Source organism: Bombina bombina, chromosome 5 (genome assembly GCF_027579735.1).
Source record: "Bombina bombina isolate aBomBom1 chromosome 5, aBomBom1.pri, whole genome shotgun sequence".
NCBI classification, from domain to species: Eukaryota; Metazoa; Chordata; class Amphibia; order Anura; family Bombinatoridae; genus Bombina; species Bombina bombina.
The window spans coordinates 1045594835-1045614015 of record NC_069503.1 but is presented as its reverse complement, the minus strand read 5'-3'; the positions used below and the strand labels follow the sequence as shown (position 1 = coordinate 1045614015).

At 37.1% G+C, this 19181-nt stretch overlaps 1 protein-coding gene across 1 annotated transcript in view; it reads left to right on the top strand.

The window, feature by feature from the left end:
* Positions 1 to 19181, top strand: part of EXT1 (exostosin glycosyltransferase 1) — a 478718-nt gene that overhangs the window by 398133 nt on the left and 61404 nt on the right. The window contains exon 3 of the mRNA XM_053715307.1: positions 1810 to 1917. Coding sequence (XP_053571282.1) covers positions 1810 to 1917 — 108 coding nt within the window. The remainder of the gene's footprint in view (positions 1 to 1809; positions 1918 to 19181) is intronic.

Sequence of the window (19181 nt, the reverse complement as noted above, 5' to 3'; positions counted from 1 at the left end):
GAGGGGCAAAGTTTCCCAAACCTCAAAATTCCTATAAATACACCCCTCACCACACCACAAATCAGTTTAACAAACTTTGCCTCCCGTGGAGGTGGTGAAGTTAGTTTCAGATTTGCAAAGCAGCAACTTGGTCTTCTTTGCATACTTTTACTAAATTCTACCATTTTGAAGTGTTTTCTTCTTCTGAAGCAGTTTTTGGTAAAAAAGTACTTCAGGCAGCTGTTTCAGTTTGATTCTTCTGCTTATAATTTCAGTTTTTTTCATTATTAAGATTAAAACTTTTGTTTTGGGTGTGGATTATTTTCAGCGGAATTGGCTGTCTTTATTTTATCCCTCCCTCTCTAGTGACTCTTGCGTGGAAGTTCCACATCTTGGGTATTTATTATCCCATACGTCACTAGCTCATGGACTCTTGCTAATTACATGAAAGAAAACATAATTTATGTAAGAACTTACCTGATAAATTCATTTCTTTCATATTAGCAAGAGTCCATGAGGCCCACCCTTTTTTGTGGTGGTTATGATTTTTTTGTATAAAGCACAATTATTCCAATTCCTTATTTGATGCTTTCGCTCCTTTCTTATCACCCCACTTCTTGGCTATTCGTTAAACTGAGTTGTGGGTGTGGTGAGGGGTGTATTTGTAGGCATTTTGAGGTTTGGGAAACTTTGCCCCTCCTGGTAGGAATGTATATCCCATACGTCACTAGCTCATGGACTCTTGCTAATATGAAAGAAATGAATTTATCAGGTAAGTTCTTACATAAATTAAGTTTTTTTGTTATTGTACATTTGTTGATTAGACAATTCCACTGTATTTAATGTTCCTTCAACCCCTTAACAACTAACATACCCTTTACGTCCGTGGTCGTTCAGGTTTTTACTAGGGCAACTAGTAAGCTGCACTAGTAATGCATGCCTTACTTGCCAACATCGGCAAGACCTGCACTATTTCCAGCGCATGTATGGGCGCATCTGAATGGCCGTGGGATGTACAGGGTACGTCAGTGGTTGTTAAAGTGTTAACATTAGTAGGAAGCACCTGATAGCCTAAGAGTATCAGCTGGTAGTAACTATCAGCTAATGAGCATTAGCGAGAAGTACACAACTAATACTGCCGTATTAGTTTCAATTTACATTTGAATGACTTTTGTTTTTTAAAATTGAAAATTAAAGGGACACTCAAGTCAAAATTAACTTTCATGATTCTGATAGCACAGGCAAAATCAGGTAATTTAAATGCAGATATAAACATATAGGATAAATTTGTAAACAATTTAATACTCTCCAGCAGGTACAATGGATCATTGGGAACAAATTAAAGGGGAGACAAATTTAGGATAGCCTGTTCCTTTAAAGCCATATTTACTTCAGAATGGCATAAAAGTAAACCTAAAATGCATAAATACTTTACTGCAGTAATATTCTAGTAGGAGTCCTGAGGATGATGGTGACTCCATTGTATTTTATAGTAATAAAACTAGATTAATGCAGCCTACTGTATTGTGGCAATTGCATAAACGTGTAGGCCGTTATCCTACAGTTTGTAATCTTGTTAAATTCAGATATAATATATACAAAGCTGGATGCAAGCTTATTGTTTGTTGTAGTGGCATTTCATAAAAAGCCATTGGCCCACTGTGACCGATTCTGAATCTTATTATGAGTTTATTGTCTTGTTAAAGTATTCAGCTGTTGGTAATCATTGTCCAAATAATGATATAATTTGCCTGTCCTTTTCACATGATATTAAGGAAATGAATGGAGATGTGCTGCATTGCTTAATGGCTGTAATATCTTCATCTGCAGGCTGCATGTGTTCCCGTTATGCTGAGTAACGGGTGGGAGTTGCCTTTCTCTGAAGTGATTGATTGGAACCAAGCAGCAGTCATTGGGGATGAGAGATTATTGTTACAGGTAAGTAAAAGGTTAACGTTGACAACTATTATGATTTTTTTTTTCACCCTCCTGTGCCAGCTGAGCCTACATCCGTTATGTGTGTCACTGAGTGCTATATATGCAGAGAGAATAACTAATGATCCTAACTAAAGGCAGCTTGTCCTTTTTCCTTTCATGATATGTCGCACATCTATCACAGCAGTAACCATTCCCACTTAAAGGGACATTAAAAGCTAAACAAATGCTATATAGAATGATGCATTCAAAGAATGGATTAGTCTGAAAATAGCATGTAGATGTATTTTTTAAAGTTTCATTAGCTGTTTAAATATTGACAAAATAAGTGTAAAGTTTTAGTGTCTATAAAACACTGGGAGCTGCCATGTTGTAACTTAGGTTACCTTCTCTGCTGTGACCAATTAGAGACAGTTATAAATAGGTCACTAGAGTGGGCAGCCAATGACTGTGTGGAATATAACCGTGTTCTACACTTCCGTGTGTGAATTATACATATATACACAACACATAGAAACTATGGCACTCTCTTGCAAGCACCAGCTACATTACAATAAAACCAAAATGGAATAGTAAGTTACCGCATTTGGCTAAATGGTGATAGGCCCAGGACCATGTCGAGATCTCTTCCTCCCTGGGTCTCTAACCTACAGCCACACAATACAAGCCCAAACACACTGAGATACAAACATAAACACATACAAAACACAGAAATGGACTGCACTCTCAAACCGGACTGGGTACACCCTGCAAAACTCACTGCCCTGTGTGCTCACCAGCACTCACAGACAGCTGCACAGCTTTCAGGGGCTCTGTTAAAGGGACACTGAACCCAATTTTTTTCTTTCGTGACTCAGATAGAACATGCAATTTTTAGCAACTTTCTAATTTACGCCTATTATCAATTTTTCTTCGTTCTCTTGCTATCTTTATTTGATAAAGAAGGCATCTAGGCTATTTTTGGTTCAGTACACCAGGCAACACTTGTTTATTGGTGGGTGAATTTATCCACCAATCAGCTAGAACAACCCAGGTTGTAAACCAAAAATAGGCCGGCATCTAAACTTACATTCTTGCATTTCAAATAAAGATTCCAAGAGAATGAAGACAATTTTATAATAGGAGTAAATTAGAAAGTTGCTTAAAATTGCATGCTCTATCTGAATCACGAAATAAAAAAATTGGGTTCAGTGTCCCTTTAACCCCAGACAAGCCTGGGTACAAAGCCTATAGAGAAAATTGCAAAACAAAATTAAAGTGATGGTAAATTCACCTCACTAAACTTTAGATATGTTGAAAGCTCTGGTAATTAGAAGCATATCGAGGTGCTTATTTTCTTCAAAAACGAATACAACTTCTATAAAACACCATTATTGTGAGGCTCCGTTACCTGTTTTAATGCAGCCTCTGTCATAGATTTTCTTAGTGTGGTATTTGACTGGCAGCTCTTCCAGCCAATAGGAGCCTCACCATGCGCCCTATGTAATTTCCTTACAGCACGCTCCCGTGCTTCTAAGTATTAGCTGACAGCCTTGAAGATCAATTGCGCACGCGCAGCTCACTACTCTAGATTACTTGTTTACAGTAAGCAGCCTCACTCAGCTAAGAAGCACGGGAGCGTGCTGTAAGTAAATTACATAGTGCGCAAGGTGAAGCTCCTATTGGCTGGAAGAGCTGTCAGTCAAATACCACACTAAGAAAATCTATGACAGAGGCTGCATTAAAACAGGTAACGGAGCCTCACAATAATTGTGTTTTTATAGAAGTTGTATTCGTTTTGAAGAAAATAAGCACCTTGATATGCTTCTAATTACCAGAGCTTTCAATATATCTAAAGTTAGTGAGGTGAATTTAACTTCCACAACATTTTTTCAAATATCTACTTTATTTTTCAAAGATATGAGTTTCACTCCAATATTGTGGGCCTTTCTATATATTTATATATATATAGAATATAGAGATATTTGGATTAATTGCTTCTCTTTTCTTGGACTATATTTTTTGGACATACAGTATATATTTATTGTTTTTTAACTTTTTATGGATCCAAATGCATTGACTTAATTGTTATTATACATATATTATTTATATGTAATACATTTTAATATTATATCACCTTAACTGTTACACTCTCACTGCTTCTGTCACCTTAACTGTTACACTCTGACTGCTTCTGTTTTTGATTACATGGTATTTTCCCTTTAGGACATTTTCAGATAGCCTGTGTAACACTTTTTTTAAGCGCTGGATATTTAATATGTGTTTAGATTGGTCATACACCGATATCAAGCATCTGAAGGCACTGTTACTCACTGAGCTTTCGCTCTATGGGCAGGAGAATGGCTTCTGATTGGCTGTACCTCCACCATGAAAAAAAAAATGCTATCAATTATAAAATGTAAACAAGCACCCGGGGGGTCTCAAAAAAGTGTATTTATTAATAAATGGGCACAGTGGCAGTCACAGGAGCACACACTATGCTGTGCAAGTAAATAGATGCACTGTACAAAAATAATTGAATGTCCCTTTAAAGGGACATGAACCCCACATTTTAGTTTTGTGGTTCAGACAGAGTATTCAATGTTAAAAAAAAATAAAAAATCTGTTTACTTATATTATCAAGTTTACTTTCTCATGGTATTCTTTGATGAAGAGATATGTAGTTAGGTAGCATGCATTTTTATGAAGCAGTACATGACAGGTAACACTGCTGCCACCTACTGTTCTTGCAAATGTATAACATGTATATGAAACTGCTGCCATATATTCCTTCAGTCACATGTACGCTCCTAGATCTTACTATCTGCTTTTCAACAAAAGCTATACAGAGAACAATGTAAATTTGCTCATCAAAGTAAATTGGAAGTTTTTTTTATATTTTACACTATATGAATCATAAAATAATTTGGGGGGGGGGGGTGGGGCTGACCAGCAACAGAGCTGGTCGCACGATCTGGGAGCTCTGATAGTACAACAACTAAAGAAGCCCAAAACTGTGAATATACCCCAAAAAAAAGAAATGCTGAACTACTGATTATTCATACTAGGGCAACCCTGGATATGCTAACGAGTGCCTAGTAACTTTTTGACCTACGCTGATCTGAAATCTGCTGAGGACTGGACCGAGACACCAAGCGGCGCCATCTTGGCATATTACTGAGCCCGGCTGAGATATTGCACACTGCACTCTGATCCACCTAACAGTTCTTTAAACTAGTGGACCTCTCGGCGCCTGAGGTGTGTCACAGCAGGAGCCACTATGGAATCGCAGTTGCAGTTCTCAGCTGTTAAGGATCTCTTGGAAGAGTATGGGAGAAAGCTTTGCAAGAGACTGGATGCCCTTATATATAGGTCACAGGCCATGCACGCACTCAGTGACGGCCTCAAAGTGGAGCGCAGGGCGGTGCAAGAACCGCGGTGCAACATGGCCCTGGCAGTTCCTCATGTGCGCTCCCCTCCGCTGATGCAAACAGCCGCAGGCCAGGGGATTCCGCCTCTCTCGTCCAGCGTCCGTCTGCGGCCACAAGTAACTTACCCCAAAGAGGAGGAGAACTGCGCAATGATAGTCGCAGAGTTTTCAGTATTGCAGCGCGGCACGATCCTCACAGCTCCCCACGCAGACCTTTCTCAACCACTGGATCGCCCGGCTCCCATGGTGCCTGTGGGACTGGATTGTACACATACGTTCCGACTAGACGGTTGTGAGAGCTGGCAGATTCTACAGATTCTCCTAGTCAAAGCACTATGGCAACATGCTTCCCAGGGACCCCGGGCAGGCATTGGATAGGTGATGGGTTACAACTTTGGGGATGTGATACCGTCTGAGGGGATTGCTGTTAATGAGACACTCTCTATGTGTTTATTATTGCGGTTCCCAAATAAATATATTGAGATGTCCGCTGCAGCTTGCTATGACGGCCCTGAGGCCTGATACTTGGACTCCCACACTGTATTTGCTTATTTACACTGATTATGCTCTTATGCTCTATAACTGTGTTGTTTATTATTACCATGTTTTTCAGTTATATATGCCCTGTTCTCAATAGATTATGTTCTTCACTATGCGGAACTCTTATTAGGAAAGTTTTTGCTACTGTATGTTTTAGTATGTCTCCATAGATGCAATACCATCCTAGCCCCCATACAACTTTTACTAGAAACTGAGTTTGCTTTCAATCTGTGTCCACCCCCCCTCCCCCTCCCCCCCCACCGTTTTCCTTTATGATAGATATGTGCCTCCTACCTCCTTAACATGAGAGTTTCTGACAGTTATCATAGCGCAGAATATGGGTCAGGGAGTACCATCTCAATTTTGATGAGAGTGCATGCTACATGCTATGTCACAAATATGTAGCCTGCTTGGCTAGTTAAACAATAATCGTATGGGAGTCTTATGCCCTATACAACAAGTAGAATAAAGGTGCACGCATGCATATCACTCATCAGTGTGTTTCCCAGTAAAGAGTTATGTCTGGAAGACCTGTTTCTTGCTGGCTGACCCCTGGTTTTTCATGAAGAACTCCAAAAAACGCCTATCTTAGAGTATGTGGTACCTTAGGGATATTGCCCTGGCCCTGAACCTAGAACTAGAAAAAAAGCAGCAAGCGCTAATGATACTGTATTTGTTTGACTACAGCGTAGTGGTCCCCAGTTATGCAGGGTTAAACTAGATATTAATTTTGAATAACTCTTAAAGCCCAGAACGCTTTTATGTAAAACCAACAGTGAGGTTAATGATAACTATAGGAGACGAGCATATATATTCTTTCACATGTATCCTTTGTATATTCATTTTGATTGTCAAGTACTGTGTTCCTGGATATTCCTTATTCCCCCCATGCTTCGGTATAGTCATGTAAGCGAGTAAGCCAACATTGAAGGAGTGCACTATTCTTTGAATAACCCCCCCCTATTTCAATATCCCTATGCGGTAAGGGTTCATTACCTCCTCCTCCGCATTCCTTTTTGGCAGAGTTAAGTAGCCTCTGCCCAGCCTGCTGAGCCGTGTTAGGTTCTGCAGGATCTAGTAATGCTATTCTATATGTTATTACCAACGCTCATTGTAATCAGTGAATATGTATCAGTGGCAACAGAGGTCTGTTACAGTACAACATTTTTATCTGTGTACCTTGTTTGATGTTAATTGACGTTATTTGATAGTAATTAAGGTGTTTTCCTACACTTGTTAGTATTGACATTACTTATGATTCCCAAAGTTGACCGCTACTATCTCCACACTGACACTGGACTTTTTGATGTAAACTTACCTGATGTGTCCTCAGCGGCAGTTCGCACTTCTGGTCTCTTAAGGAGACTGTTTGTCTGGAGGACATTGCGAACCAACAAACTCAAAAACGAGGTTTTCAGAATATCATGTCATGTCGCTGTGTTATGGACTGGTTTCCATATGATGTATCGTAATGAAAATTGTATTTTTTTCAGATATGACTATGTTGTCAAAGATATTTTTACCTCAATAAAAATATAAAAAAAAAAATAAAAAAATAATTTGGGGGGTTTATGTCCCTTTAATGACAATGTTTGGGCATGTCCCTTCTCTACGTCAAAAAAATTAAAATAAAATCACTAAAATACAGACTGTTTTTATTTGTTAGTTATCTGCTAAAATAATGCCAAATACCTCTTATCTTTAGTGTAGCTATAGAATGAAAGGTAAATTAACCGTTTTTTTATATGTTGGAAAGCCATGAACCCTTGCAAACAAACGGTTATAGAACAAAATGGTTCAATTAACATACCACAAAGATTAGAGTTCCTACACAGCCCACACTTTTCTTGTGTGAAAATAATTTAGAAACACTTGGTGTCTATGCATTTCCCAGCGTTCTGACACTAGCATGGGGAACAGCATGAAAAATAAAGCAAAGCCAATCAGATTTGTGGTTCCAGCATTTTGTTTTAAAGGAATATGAAAGTAGGTTTTGTATATGTCAGTTAGGCACTTCATTGCTTAACACTGCATACATAATAAATGTAAATAATAATTTAAAACAGAGATTTTGATAGTAAAATGTTGCTTAGTTTTGAAAGTCCTTAAAGGGACCTTTTTTTCTTGATTTAGAAAGAGTATGCAATTTTAAACAACTTTCCAATTTACTTCTGTTATCTAATTTACTTCATTCTCTTGATATCCTTTGCTGAAAAGCATATCAAAATAGGCTTAATAGCTGCTGATTGGTGGCTGCACATAGATGCCTTGTGTGGTTGGCTCTCCCATGTGCATTGCTATTTGGTATTTTTTTGTTGCTAAAGACTATATAAATGTTTAAACATTACATATCAGGACTGTGATTAGAAGATGTGAATGCTGATCCTGATTGGCTAATCAGCTATATTAGTTTTTATATTTACAATGTACTCTGTTAGGGGGCGTATATTTGATTATCTGTTTAACTAATTAGCAAGCACAAAATAAAAGGAATACAAATTAAAAAAAAATTGAATTAAAGGGACATGAAACCCAACATTTCTCTTTATGACTTAGATGAGCATGTGATTTTAAGCAACTTTTCCTATTTACTTCTATTGTGTTATTTGCTTGATTCTCTTTGTAGCCTATTTTAAAAAGAATACCTAAGTAGGCTCAAGCGCAGCAGTGCACTACTAGGAGCTAGTTGGTGGTTGCATATATATGCCTCTTGTTATTGGCTCACCAAATGTGCTCAGCTAGCCAAGAGAATTTAAGCAAATTTGATACAATACATATTGGTAAGTTGTTTAAAACACATGCTCTATCTGAATCACGGAATAAACATTTTTGGGGTTCATGTCCCTATAAAGCATTTATTTTAATGGTTTATTGTTCCTTCATAATAGAACTATAAATATTGTCAGGTGCTTGGCGCAATTTTACAATTAACATCTTCATGCTAATTATTGTGGAAAAAAAGACAAGCAGTCCAAAATATCAAATTGTGCATATTCTTTTTTTATATTCACCCTTTCTGGGGGACACGATCCTACTGAGCATGTGCACAAGCTCACAATGTATACATATACTAGTCTGTGATTGGCTGATGTCTGTCACATGATACAGGGGCCGAAAATCATTGTGTTTTTATTATGCACTTGTTAATTATGCAATCCTTCTGCATTGAGTGGTCCTTTAACTTTAAAGTATATTAAGGTACAATATATATAGGCAAAGTAATAATCCCCTTTAAGGAATTTTAAATTGAAATCTGTAGTTTATTTTGGGGGTGAAATGCAGCAATACAATATTAAACGTTCAGACCAAATAGATCTATCTTCCCTTGTACGACATAACTTAATTAGTTTAATGAAGAATAAGGAGTCTTTAGGTTTTCTCTGCAAGTGACTGACACGGTTTCTTCAGGGAATACTCTCTATATAGAAGAAGTTCTTCATTTTCTGACCTCTGTGTTTCTGAATTGTGCTGCTTCGTTCCTCCACAGCTGCTTCCATATTGAACAACTACTGTTCCATAATTAACAATGTTTTTAAGGAGCTGGCATCGTGCCCAAATATCTGCCCTGGGAAATGATTTTTTTTTTTTTTGTTTAGTTACACATTTCCATTTTCAGAATAGATGAGATATTTTCACTCGCATTTTTTTTACGCAGAGTATTACTTAGCCTTATTTTTATAAGTGCCTAATCCGTACTATTAAGTTTATTTTAGTTTTATGTATAATGCTCTTTTATGAATATTGATTCCCCTAATAAGTTTTTTTCTTTATTATTAATTTCTAATTATTTTTCTTTAGTTTTTTTTTTTTTTTTGGTAGTGCTTTGGAACTGTATATACAAAGATGGTGCTGTAATGTATCTGTGATAATTTGCTAAAATTATCATATTATACAAAACAGTTATTTAAAGGGACATAAAACACACTTTTTTCTTTCATGATTCAGATAGAGAAAACTTTTCAATTAACTTATATTATTTCATTTGCTTCCTTCTCTTGTTATCCTTTGCTGAAAGGTTTATGTAGGCAAGTTGAGGAGCAGCAAAGAAGCTTGCTTCTAGCTGCTGATTGGTGGCTGCATATATATATATATATATATATATATATATATATATATATATATATATATATATATATATAGGTAGCCCTCAGTTTACGCCGGGGTTAGGTTCCAGAAGGAATGGTTGTCAATTGAAACCCAGATTATAATGTAAGTCAATGGGAAGTGAGGGAGTTAGGTTCCAGGCCCCTCTCAAAATTGGCATAAGTAACACCTAATACATTATTTTTAAAGCTTTGAAATGAAGACTTTAAATGCTAAACAGCATTATAAACCTAATAAAATAATCACACAACACAGACTTTACTTGCATTTTTCTGCAAACAGTTCTTTCTATGCATTCCAATCTGGACTGATTTATAGACAGGAAGATCTTGTTCCTTTGCAAGCTGCTCGATAGCTCAGGTCTGGTTAAACTGATTAATTTCAGCTTGCTTGGCTTGCATATCTTTGCTGCAACACAAGCAGACAGCTCCACCTACTGCCTATTTTAATCAATGCACTGCTTCTCAATGCTTTTCAATAGCAGTCACATGACTGAAAAAAAGGTTGTTATTCTGAAATGGTGCAAATTGAACCGTTGTAAACCGAGGGCCATCTATGTATATGTGTGTGTATATATATATATATATATATATATATATATATATATATATGGATTGTCATTGGCTCACCCATGTGTTCAGTTAGAAACCAGTAGTGCATTGCTGCACCTTCAACAAATGATACCAAGAGAATGAAACAAATTACATAATAGAAGCAATTTAGAAAGTTGTTTAAAATTGTATTCTCTCTCTGAATCAGGAAAGAAAAAGTTTTGGTTTCATGACCTTTTAACTACCTGGTGTTTACAGCACAATGCAATGAAGCTTGCTTTGTTTGCCAAGGACGGAAAACGCGTCTTGCTTTTATGTAAAAATTGTGCTTTGTACCATGTTCCTTAGATGCCAGAAAGTAAATTCTGTCAGTTAGGTTTTCAGATTGCTGCTAGTTGCCTAATCAGCTGTTTGATTTGCAGATTTACAGGTTGCCTTTTTTTTTATTTTTTAGGAAGTGTCGGACAAGTGCATTTTTTTTGTCACACAAAATCAAGAGGTATTTACTATCCTTAATATGGCCTTTAATAACATTTTTGTATGGGGACACTAGGATGTGACCATACCTCTTGATTATCTGGCAGTTTGCAGAATGGCCAGGTCAGTTCCACTCTTTCTTTGCCTATGGGACATGGTTCCTGCATGGGAACCTTTGGACTGGACAAAACTCTGTCAACATTGTCCAGACGCAGCCCTCTGGCTGCCCAGTCTTTACCCCTTTACTACACATGTATCCCCCTCCCTCTTACTCCTTCTCACTGGTACAATGTTTGTTTAATTATAGTTCTACAGGTTGACTGTACAGCTCTAAAGATATCCAACCGCTGCTCCTAGTGTTCTGTTGCACATTATGAGCTAAGTTACCCACTTTTGACAACATTGTAGACATTTCAGATTTTATTGTCACCATTTCAGGCGACAACCTCTTTATATTGATCATAGTAAAATTCCTGTGATGGCCGGGGCTGGACACCCCTGACATATTTGTTTTATGATCTGGTGCACAGATGGTGCTAGTAATACAGTTCTGTTCTTTTTCCAAGAAAAAAAATAAGCAAACTATATCCTCATTGTACAAAAGGTCATTAAAGCTTTGATTTTTCAAGTGGGGCAAAGAAAACTAACCAAAAACATTTGCCAAAAATGTTTTATCTAGTCCCTTATGGTAATCATGGTGATAGGTAGTGCTTTGCAAACATGAATATACATATCAAAGGGAAGGCGGAAACCTTTTTTGTTTATGTACAAGGTGTAAAAACAGAACTCTGAGCCCAAACCTCATTACGGTTTCACCAACAAAAGGGTTGGCACAATGCAGCAAATCAGTAACAGCCACAGCTGAAGTGCCATCTGATTGGCTGACCATAACAAACATTTGCTAGATATTGTGAGGGGGTTGGACTGTATGGCAGCTTGGTTTTTAAAGGGACATTAAACACAAAGTAAATGCTAGATAGAATGATGTATTCAAAAGTAAAATTAGTCTGAGAATAACATGTAGATATATTTTTTACAGTTTCATTAGATGTTTAAATATTGAAAAAATAAGTGTAACGTTTTAGTGTCTATAAAACAATGGGAGCTGCACTTCCATTTCTAACAGGAACTGAAAAGCTCATAATTTCAGAATGGAATTACAGGAAAGGGGGGCAAAATAAATAATGAAAGTTTATTGCAGATTTTCTTTATATATATATATATATATATCTCAAAATAACAAGAGTATTGCTTGAGCAATGATACTATTTATTGGACTAACTATACATTTATAAGTCAGATGACAAGCTTTCGGAAGAGTGTCTTCCTTTTTCAAGTCTGAAGCAATACACTGAGTATTGCTTCAGACTTGAAAAAGGAAGACATTCTCCCTAAAGCTTGTCATCTTATACATGTATAGTTAGTCTAATAAAAAAGTATCATTGCTCAATGCAATACACTTGTTATTTTGATATCTAAATCTCTGGACTAACACGGCTACTCCAATCAACGTGTGTGTGTATATATGTGTATGTGTATATATATATATATATATATATATATATATATACACACACACTTTATCATTTTATATTGCCATCTCAACGTTTGTCCCTTTAAACCATCGTCTCATAAAGTAGAAATGTATATTGAATTACCCAGACTAAATAGCTTATCAAGCCCACTGTACCAACAATATACATATATATATAATCAGCTGGAGATCACTCTCACTTCTTAGGTCACTCTGCCAGGGTGCATGCAGGAGTTGAATAATATTAGTGAACAGAGGCAGCACTCACTGGTCTTTTTAAATGTGCAATTTATTTTGTGACGTTTCGGGGACCGTATCCCCTTCCTCAGACCTCAGGTGACCAGTGAGTGCTGCCTCTGTTCACCAATATATATAAATATATATATATATATATATATATATATATGTTTCAATATATTTCATTGATTTTGAACAGTGGATGAAACCTTTAAAATACTTAATCTTATCATATTGTGCATGCTTCTGGTTAATAGCTATTCATTCCAACTATTTAAAAAGAGAAGTTATTGTCACCATGTGTTAGTGGGATTTAATTAAATTGTTCCACTTCACATACAGAAAATGCAGCATTTCTATTACTATGTAGTAAAGAATGATTAAACAATAATTTTTAAGTCATTTATTTTACAGTATTTTTTTGGCAATATGTTTTGAGCAGACAATGCCCGGGGTGGGTTTTGGTTGCTAAGCAGTAAATTGGGTTTAAGTAGCCTTTAAATTCATGCTACATTAGGAAAGCAGCCCAGTATTTAGTTAATTAACAGCTGTTTCATGGTATCCGTTTAATACTTGTAATTCATGTTGTAGACTTATTTATTCAGTTGTATTATTGCAGATTGCATGCTTATTTGTGCATAATGCCGTTTATCTTAATGGTTTGTCATGTAATTTGCCCTAAATTAGAACCTGTATCACTTGATTAGCAAACCATAAAATAAAGGCTTGTGATGTGTTTTCATTTAAGGGTACACCATCACCACAGTTACTGCACAAATTAATCATGAAATTCCATATTTAAAAACAGGTTCCATATTTCACAAAAAACAAAAAGTGGTATTCTCCTGGAAGGAATTTACATGCTCTTATTCAGGAAGGCCTATTGGATGCCCGAGGGCAATAAGTGACCATCAGAGCTAGTTTTTGCTGTCCCAGCTTAAAGGGGAAGAAGATATAAACTCTTTATTGATTATATATTGTGTCAAAAGCTTATTTTACTTTTTTTTTTGCATAACCATGTGTTTAACCAAAGCAAATGGCCTAAACACGTAGATAGTTGTTCTCTGGAGCTGAAAGGCATGGCCAGTAAGCCAATCAGGTGCACCAATCTTGTATAGCCGCCAATCATTGGTTGTCTCCAACTTCTACCTTGTGGAGGTTAAACAAATTCTTATTATATTTTAAATAGGTTCAGAAGCTTTTTGAAGTACTCTCCCTCTCGTCCCCTTCGCTCTGCCCATGACCTCCTTCTCTCCTCCTCTCTTGTTACCTCCTCATATTCCCATCTACAAGATTTCTCCAGATTGGCCCCTATTTTGTGGAACTCTCTACCTCGTTCCACAAGACTCTCCCTTAGTTTTCAAACTTCCAAGCACTCCTTAAAGAGTCTACTGTTCAGGGATGCATATAATATACACTAACATTTTCTTATCTCAGTTCCCCTTGAACGCCCTTAGCTTTTAAGCCTACAAGCCTTGCTGTTCTGTAGATCACCTTCATGAGAGCGGATTTACAACAGTGCAACTCTTGGCCCCCTATCCCTTTGTCACCTATAATTGTCACCTTGGATATTAAACCCATGTTCATAGCACTGTAGAATCTGTTGGTGCTCTATAAATAACTGATGATAATAATACATTTAGGTTTGCAAAATGGTGCTATTAAGTCATAATAAACATCCATTTTAATATGCTTGCAAACAACTGCTGATACAGACATTGGGTTATATATATATATATATATATATATATATATATACACATATATATATATATACACACACCCACATTTATCTCCTGTGCATGCTCAGGGAGTCACATCACCTATGTCACTCAGACATAGTTGCCAATATTTGAAAAGAAAATTCTTTGGACACTTTTGAGCAGAGCCACACCAATTTACAGTTTGCATAGCTTTTACACACTCGGATCCACCCCCAAAACAAGCACATAAAATTCTAGTAGTCTAATTTAGCCATACTGATTGCTTAAAGGGACAGGGATAGATTAAATTAAACTTTTATGATTCAATTTCATTCTACTTTGTTTTTTTTCGGGTAACTTTGTTAAAATGGATATGTGCCAATCTACAGCAGCAGCAATGCACTGCTGGGAGCTAACTGTTGATTTGTGGCTACACACATTTGTCTTTTGTCATTGGCTCACCAGATGTGCTCAGCTAGCATTGCTGCTCTGGAAATTAAAATGTGTGTTTAATCACTTTGCAGAGGTTAAACACATGGCCATATAGCTCCTCATCACCTCCATTACTCTAAATCACATAATTGTCATAGGAAGAATAACTTTACAGCAAGTACCAAAATAAGCAAGCAATGGGGACAGTCAAGTCCAAAAAAAACTTTCATGATTCAGATAGGGCATGTAATTTTAAACAGCTTTCCAATTTACTTTTATCACCAATTTCGCTTTGTTCTCTTGGTATTCTTAGTTGAAAGCTAAACCTAGGAGGTTCATATGCTAATTTCTTAGACCTTGAAGGCCCGCCTCTAATCTAAATGCATTTTGACAGTTTTTCACCACTAGAGGGCATTAGTTAATGTGTTTCATATAGATAACATTGAGCTTGTGCACGTGAATTTACCAAGGAGTGAGCACTGATTGGCTAAAATACAAGTCTGTCAAAAGAACTGAAATAAGGGGGCAGTCTGCAGAGGCTTAGATACAAGGTTATCACAGAGGTAAAAAGTGTATTATTATAATTGTGTTGGCTATGCAAAACTGGGGAATGGGTGATTAAGGGATTATCTTTTAAAGCAACAAAAATTCTGGTGTTGACTGTCCCTTTAACCTTTCATCATCTGTATAGTAGTAAACCACAAAAAAAACTAGTTTATATAGATGTTACACATCCTGAAATAAATATATTTTATAATATGTATAACCTAACTGCTGTGTAAAGACAGGTATGAGATGATAAACCCTTAAAGGGACACTGAACCCAAACATTTTCTTTCGTGATTCAGATAGAGCATGAAATTTTAAGCAACTTTCTACTTTACTCCTATTATCAATTTTTCTTCGTTCTCTTGCTATCTTTATATGAAAAAGAAGGCATCTAAGCTTTTTTCTTGGTTCAGCACTCTGGACAGCAGTTTTTGATTGGTGGATTAATTTATCCACCAATCAGCAAGGACAACTTAGGTTGTTCACTAAAAATGGTCCGGCATCTAAACTTACATTCTTGCATTTCAAATAAAGATACCAAGAGAATAAAGAACATTTGATAATAGGAGTAAATTAGAAAGTTGCTTAAAATGTCATGCTCTATCTGAATCACAAAAGAAAAAATTTGGGTTCAGTGTCCCTTTAAGTATACTCAACACTGCTACTCCCTAAATGACAAATGCTCCTCCAAACATTGCCAGGTATATACAAGAAAAACATCAAAAAGGGAGAGCGCTAAAAAGTGAGATCAAATGATTTTGGCAGGCTAATAGCTATGGATAGTATATATGTGGATGTCAGAATGGCAACATTTGCAAATAAAAGACTCAATTTAGAAAAAGATATGTTTATAAGGGGTCGATTTATCAAAGGCTTTCGCCAGCCTTTGAGCCCCTACGGCTGCAGGTTTTCACAAGAGAACCTGCACGCCGTATTTAACAAGCAGCGGTCATCAGACCACTACTTTCCTAACCTTTAGCCACAATCTCTGCGGTCTAATCCAATCAGGGAGATTGACAGCTCCTGCTCGCGCGTAATTGGCTGTGCGCGGGCAGGGGGCTGGATTGTACGCGAGCGCAAAATAGCGCTTGTGTGCAATGCTGAATTCCGCCAGAGGAATTCAGCCTGCCAGAGGCGAGCTGCCTTAAACAAGGCCGCGTATGTGCGCCCCTGTCCTCCGCTTGATAAATTGCCCCCTAAGTATTAATAACTTTTACTGAAATAAATGCAAATTGAAATTCTACAATTAAACATTAATTGCAACAAAAAAAACATTGATTGCTACAGAGTAAGACAAAATAAAAACAGTGAGCACACGGATGGTTTAGAAAAAGCTAGTTTACTGAATGAAATGGTACCAGTGCTCAAACCTTATCAGGAGCTGTATAATGCTGACCGGGTGGCGGTAAATGGTATTTTTTAATTGCTGTGCCGACCAAGCAGCGTTCCTGTAAAAGGAATAGTTCCAAATCTTAGGGGCTTCTGTGTAATGCCGACCGAACGGCAGAAGGCTTAGGTCTGAGCTAGCCAGGCAGTTTTTCTGTAGAGAATGGATGTAAGCCGGCTTTGTGGTGTCTACTTGAGTTGGATGCAAATGATACATGCATGTGGACAATATCAGTAGTGCGTTGTATGCATAGTAACATGGTAGCATTAATAACTTTTAAAAGGACATTAAAAACATTTTATATATGCATCAGAAATTAATTACTGTTACAAAAGCTCTGCAAACAAAAATCATTTTTTTTAATAAAAGGGCACACACATTGAAAAACCTCTTGAGAGCTGTTATCTTTTCAGGTTTCTAGACAATACACTCCAGCCTTTCTGGGGGCAGTTCTAGACAATACACTCCAGCCTTTCTGGGGGCAGTTCTAGACAATACACTCCAGCCTTTCTGGGGGCAGTTCTAGACAATACACTCCAGCCTTTCTGGGGGCAGTTCTAGACAATACACTCCAGCCTTTCTGGGGGCAGTTCTAGACAATACACTCCAGCCTTTCTGGGGGCAGTTCTAGACCATACACTCCAGCCTTTCTGGGGCAGTTCTAGACAATACACTCCAGCCTTTCTGGGGGCAGTTCTAGACAATACACTCCAGCCTTTCTGGGGGCAGTTCTAGACAATACACTCCAGCCTTTCTGGGGCAGTTCTAGACAATACACTCCAGCCTTTCTTGGGGCAGTTCTAGACAATACACTCCAGCCTTTCTGGGGGCAGTTCTAGACCATACACTCCAGCCTTTCTGGGGGCAGTTCTAGACAATACACTCCAGCCTTTCTGGGGCAGTTCTAAACAATACACTCCAGCCTTTCTGGGGGCAGTTAGAAAACCTACAATTTCTGCAGCACTACATGACAGGAAATAGTGCTGCCATCTAGTGCTCTTGCATTGTTGCAAAACTGCTGCCATATAGTGCTGCAGACACGTGAACACTCCTGCACTTACCTTCCTGCATTTTAACAAAGAATCACAAGAAAACGAAGATTTCATAATAGAAGTAAATTGGAAAGTTGTTTAAAATGGCATGTTTTATCCAAATCATGATAGAAATTTTTTTGACCTTTATGTCCCTTTAAATTTCAGTGAAAATAAACAAAATAAATAATGAAAGTGCATTTAGGTTTCATATGTTTAATGTCCTTTTTGTAAAATCCTTTTAACTGTAATTAAACGCATCTATTTAAAATTCAGATCTCATGAAAATTGAGAACTTGTCATGCGCAACAGATTGAGTCTAAATTGGATTGATTAGTTTATGGTATATTATATATAGTGCATTAGTAATGCTAAGTACCGCTATTGTGTGTGCACACACGCACGTGCACACACCTACTCACACACTTTCAAACTCACTCTGTCTTTTACACACATTCTCTCACTGAGACGACCAACAAAACCTGTTAATATAGCATAGCAGCTACCCTAAAAGAAGTAAGTTCCTGAACAATACCTCTGATGTTAGTTAAAATCCCAAAAAAGAATAGAGTGCGCTAACGAAAGCTGCTAACGGAGGTGTAAATATATATGATGCGCGTTGTTTAGTTCAATTGAACAGAAGAAACGCTAAAAATAAAATTGTAATTTAATCACAAACAAAACATAAAAGGCAAATGCATAAAACGTATGTAAAACATAAAAAGCAAATATATAAAACCACCGGTGGTATAGAATATTGGATACTCAAATGTTAAATATTGCAAAGCAAATTAAAGTTGATGTAGAAAAAATTCATATGTCCATCAGAGTAAGTTTATGTCCATAAAAAATAGGATTGCAAGTTGTAAGATATCGATAAAATATTGTAAGATATTGTTCTTGAGATAGGCTGCACCAGCTGAAACGCGTTGATCCTACTATTTGCACTCCTTGAGTGTTGTTTCCAAGAACAGACTGTCACACAGAGCGCTCTGTACTATTGTCTTTAATTTGGAATTAAGACTCTAAGGTGGCTATCACATCGGCACTGTAACACTGTCACAAACTTTCCATTGTTTTTGCAACTTATACTGGCAACTGAAATTTAAAACAAAAGGATATACAGACCATCCGGTAATCCGAGATCCTGATTGGCTAAAGAACTGTAACGTGACCTTACACACGCCGACGAAACTAATTACAACATTACACTATGGGCTGTAACAACCACACCAAAGGTAAATATATAGCACAGGCTGGTCAAGACGTGAAGTCCTTAAGAGAGCCATAAAGTACACAGAGAAACTAATCCT